Raw genomic sequence first — 2,825 nt, forward strand, 5'->3', positions numbered from 1 at the left:
GCTAGAACAAATATTCCGAAAGTTTATATGGAACCACAAAGGCTTTGACTAGCTACAGCGATCTTGTAAAAGAAGAACAAAGTTAGAGAACCCCGTCCCACAGGAATTACCCAAAGCATCTTCGGTATAGGGTTTTGCTCCAAAGTAGAACGGTCCTACGTTCTGGCTCTCCTGCCAGCAAGAAACAGGGTCAGACCCAAGGACCTGCCCAGGGTTAGTCTTAGAACCAGAAAGCCTTAGGGAAGCCCAGGCAGTAAGGATGGGACGAAGCAACTGCCCGAGTCCCCTGACCCAGGCAGAGTTGAGACAGTCTCAGGACAGAGTCCCGACTCCTTGGAGGGCACGCAAGGGCTGAGGGTGGAGGAGGTGGGCCAACCCCACAGAAACTTGAGTACCCGCACTGGGGCCCAGCCAGGATCACCGCCAGCCCATTCACTTACCATGCCTGGCATCTGCTCTCTCGCTGTGACGAAGGGAGGGGAGGAAGGGATGGGGAGAGGCAGGAGAAAGACACGGTTCAGCCTGCGCCGCCCTCCACGCGTGCCGAGGCCGCCCACTTCCCAACCTAGGGGAGACTCACGCCTGTGTCTCGATGGGTCCACCTTATCATGGGTCCCGGCAAACATCTGCCAGAGTTGCTGGGTCAGAACATCCTGCCAAAACTGGGGCTCAGAGTCCCCAGCCGGCCGTGTGTCCAGCTGGTGAGCCGGGGAGTCGTCCACTCCAGAGGACTGCTGGTGCCAGTCAGATGACCTTGTGGCCATGACGTCTTTGAAGTCTGGCCCCTGAAGACCGGAGGGCTGTGGGGGCTTGACCCTTGGGTGCTGGGAAACCTTGGTACTGGCGGGTCCCCAGGCGTCCTGGTCAGCCTGCTCACCAAAGGAGACCTGGCTTACCTGGTCCTGCCGGCACCGGGTTGTGAGGGACAGGAGGATGTGCCCACGCCCGTGCCCTCCCTCCTGGAGGACCCAGAAACCTACCTCCCCTGGCTGGAAGCCCAGGGATTGGTTGCACGTCTCTATGAACTGTCGAAAATGTTCTGCCTAGAGGAGGGGAACATGATTCCAGCTAAAGCTTTGTAATTGGACAGCCCTGGGTGCGAACCCCCGCTTGCAAGCCAGTTTCCCTGTGTGTGAAATGGGGACACACCACCAACCTGGAACGTTTTGGGGCGATTACCGATGACACAGAGCCCTCTGCACTACATAGCATAAAGCAAGTTCGTGGTACCAGAAGCCAGCCTCGCAGTGGCCGATAAAATCTACCCTGAGGACAGGCTGCTATAGGATGGTGGAAAGCGGAGTCAGACCTGGGTGCACATCCTGTTTTCTTGGGATGTTTGAAAAGTAAAACCTGAGCCATCTATTCTGTCTCAGTAGTTGAGCGTCGGCCTATGAAACCAGGAGGTCATAGTTCGATTGCCAGTCAGGGCACATTCCTGGGTTGTGGGCTCCATGCCCAGTGTGGGGTGTGCAGGAGGCAGCCAATCAATGATTCCTTCTCATCACTGATATGTCTATCTCTCTCTCCCTCTACCTTCCTCTCTAAAATCATTAAAATATATATATATATTTTAGATAATTCTAGCTGGTTTGGCTCAGTGGATAGAGCGTTGGCCTGTGGACTGAAGGGTCCAGGTTCGATTCCGGTCAAGGGCACATACCTCAGTTGCAGCCTTCTCCCGGCCCAGGCCCTGGTTAGGGTGTGTGCAGGAGGCAACCAACTGATGTGTGTCTCTCACATCGATGTTTCTCTGTCTTTCCCTCTCTCTTCCATTTTCTCTAAAAATCAATGGGAAAATATCCTCGGGTGAGGATTAACAACAACAACAAAAATTAAAATAAATAAACAAACAAATAAGTAAACAAACAGGCTTTATTAAAAAAAAAAAAGTTCTGAGGAGCCCGGCAGGTGTGGCTCAGTGGTTGAACATCGACCTATGAACCAGGAGGTCACAGTTCGATTCCTGGCATGGTTGTGGGCTCGATCCCCACTATGGGGTGTGCAAGAGGCAGCCGATTAATGATTCTCTCTCATCATTGATGTTTCTTTTCTCTCTCCCTCTTCCTTCCTCTCTAAAAATATTTTTTAAAAAGGTTCTATGGACATGGAAGGGACAGAGTGATCTATCTTTAAGTTTCCTTTTTCTACCTACCCACCAACCTACCTGTCAGTACTTTTTTGTTGTTGTTAATCTTCACTGGAAGATATTTTTCTGTCAATTTTTAGAGAGTGGAAGGGAGGGGGAGAGATAGAGAAAGAGAAACATCGATGTGAGAGAAACACATCAATTGGTTGCCTCCCGCATGTGCCAAGAACTGCAAGCACGGTACTTGCCCTTGACCGGAATCAAACCCGGGACCTTTAGTGTCCGGCCAACACTCTATCCACTGAGCCAAACCAGCTAGGGCTCTTCTTTTAGCATATGCTCCTCCCTACCACATACCCTATCCCTTTTCTCCATGGCACTGATCTGACAGGTACTGGGTTTGTTTTTTGTTTTAAAATATATTTTATTGATTTTTTACAGAGAGGAAGGGAGAGAGATAGAGAGTTAGAAACATCGATGAGAGAGAAACATCGACCAGCTGCCTCCTGCACATCTCCCACTGGGGATGTGCCCGCAACCCAGGTGCATGCCCCTGACCGGAATCGAACCCGGGACCCCTCAGTCTGCAGGCCAACGCTCTATCCACTGAGCCAAACCGGTTTTGGCCTGGGTTTGTTTTTAACCTCTCCGTCCGTAGGACTGTGCAGCCCTGCACGGAAGCTACCAGCCACGGATGGCTGTTTAAACAGAGCTACGTACAATTGAAAATGGCATT

At 51.5% G+C, this 2,825-nt stretch overlaps 1 protein-coding gene across 1 annotated transcript in view; it reads right to left on the reverse strand.

The window, feature by feature from the left end:
* Window positions 1-2,825, reverse strand: part of TLE6 (transducin like enhancer of split 6) — a 12,276-nt gene that overhangs the window by 3,573 nt on the left and 5,878 nt on the right. Inside the window, exons 6-8 of the mRNA XM_015567025.1 lie at window positions 981-1,043; window positions 441-869; window positions 111-171 (exon numbers count right to left, since the gene is read on the reverse strand). Coding sequence (XP_015422511.1) covers window positions 111-171; window positions 441-869; window positions 981-1,043 — 553 coding nt within the window. The remainder of the gene's footprint in view (window positions 1-110; window positions 172-440; window positions 870-980; window positions 1,044-2,825) is intronic.

Source organism: Myotis davidii, unplaced genomic scaffold (assembly GCF_000327345.1).
Source record: "Myotis davidii unplaced genomic scaffold, ASM32734v1 scaffold551, whole genome shotgun sequence".
Lineage (NCBI taxonomy): Eukaryota > Metazoa > Chordata > Mammalia > Chiroptera > Vespertilionidae > Myotis > Myotis davidii.